Genomic DNA, 1479 nt, shown 5'->3' on the forward strand with positions numbered 1-1479 from the left:
TGATTTAAACCAAATTCACCGATTATGCCAAATTCCCTGATTTAAATTAAATTCCCTGATTTAAGCCCAGTTCAATAATTTAAGCCAAATTCCCTGATTTAAACCAAGTTGGCTGCTTATGCCAAATTCCCTGATTTAAACTAAATCCCCTGATTTAAGCCCAGTTCAGTGATTTAAATCAAATTCCCTGATTGAAGCCCTGTGACCTCGTGGTGAAGGAAAAGAAAAATGCTCATTTTCACCAGGCCAGAAATAAGTGAGATTTTTTTTTTAAAGACCCTGAAATTTTAATAGTCTGAGCTGAGGAATAATTCAGTCTTAAAACACCTGACAAATTTAGGTCCAGTTTTGCTCTGCCACCAACTGTTGGGGTGTTCCAGGGCTTTTCCTGCTCACCCAAAATATAAGGACAGGAGTGTTTGATGGGAAACTCAGTGTGGAAAACTGAGGTTGGTCCTGGTTCCTTCCATACTGGGTGAGGTGTTTGGAAATTTAAATTTAAGAGAGGTTCAGAAAAAACCAAAAAAAACCACAAAAAAAACCCAACACAGAAACAAAACCAACAAAAATTACAAAAAAAATATTATTAAAAATAATATATTTTAAAAATGACAAAAAATATTGTCAAAATTAGAATTATTTAAGGAAAGCACAGAAAAATCTAACAGAAAAGAGATTTATTGGTGGGCTGCAGAAAGGCTCCATCCCACTGGGATATCCCAGCGGGTAACTCGTCCCGGCCAGGTGGGATTTGGCCATCCCATGTTTGGATAAATGGGAAAAATGGGAAGGATGCTTTCACTTTTCCCCCTTTTCTGGGAGCCAGGCCAGGTGCTCACCTCTGCTCCGGGGAGAGGGGCAGGACTGGGGTTGATTCCACCCCCCAAAGTCCGAGCTGGTGAACTCTCCTGGGAGTTTTCTCCTCCTCCGTGCGGGTTCAGGAGGGGAATTTTAATGGCTGGGCCTTGTCCCTGGGTGTCCCCAGCACCTGCAGGGAGGATGGAACCCTTTGGAATTCCCAGTGGAAGCTCCTGGAATGCCCCAAGTGCTGCTGGAGGTGCCGGGAGAGATTGAAAGGAAATGAAGGAATTAAACCCGAAATTCAGAGTTAAACCTGGCCCAGCAGGGAGAGGGTTGGAAAAGGTGGAAAAGCCACTGCCCAGGCAGGAATAGGAGTTTATCCATGGAATTCTCCCCATCCTGGTGCATCCCCAGGGCTCCTGCTGGTTCTGCTGCTCCCATTCCGGGAGTTCTGAGCTGCTTTTCCCTCTGCCAGGCGGACACAACCCACCCTCTGACCAAGCACAGGAAAATTGCCTCTTCCTTCCGGGATTCCTCTTTATTTGATATTTTCAACCTGTCCTGCAGTTTACTGAAACAGGTAAGGAGGGGCTTGGAGTCTTTACTGGGGGCTGAGTGGAGGGGAAACATGTTTGGGGGCTGAAATTCCCTCCTGGAAGGAGCTTCCTTGTCCTAAAC

The 1479-nt window shown here is 45.2% G+C and overlaps 1 protein-coding gene across 1 annotated transcript in view; it reads left to right on the top strand.

Moving 5' to 3' along the window:
• The window catches only part of XPO7 (exportin 7), a 38080-nt gene that overhangs the window by 6270 nt on the left and 30331 nt on the right, over positions 1–1479 (top strand). The window contains exon 6 of the mRNA XM_029964996.1: positions 1277–1381. Coding sequence (XP_029820856.1) covers positions 1277–1381 — 105 coding nt within the window. The remainder of the gene's footprint in view (positions 1–1276; positions 1382–1479) is intronic.

Source organism: Manacus vitellinus, unplaced genomic scaffold (genome assembly GCF_001715985.3).
Source record: "Manacus vitellinus isolate BGI_N305 unplaced genomic scaffold, ASM171598v3 scaffold_87_pilon, whole genome shotgun sequence".
NCBI classification, from domain to species: domain Eukaryota; kingdom Metazoa; phylum Chordata; class Aves; order Passeriformes; family Pipridae; genus Manacus; species Manacus vitellinus.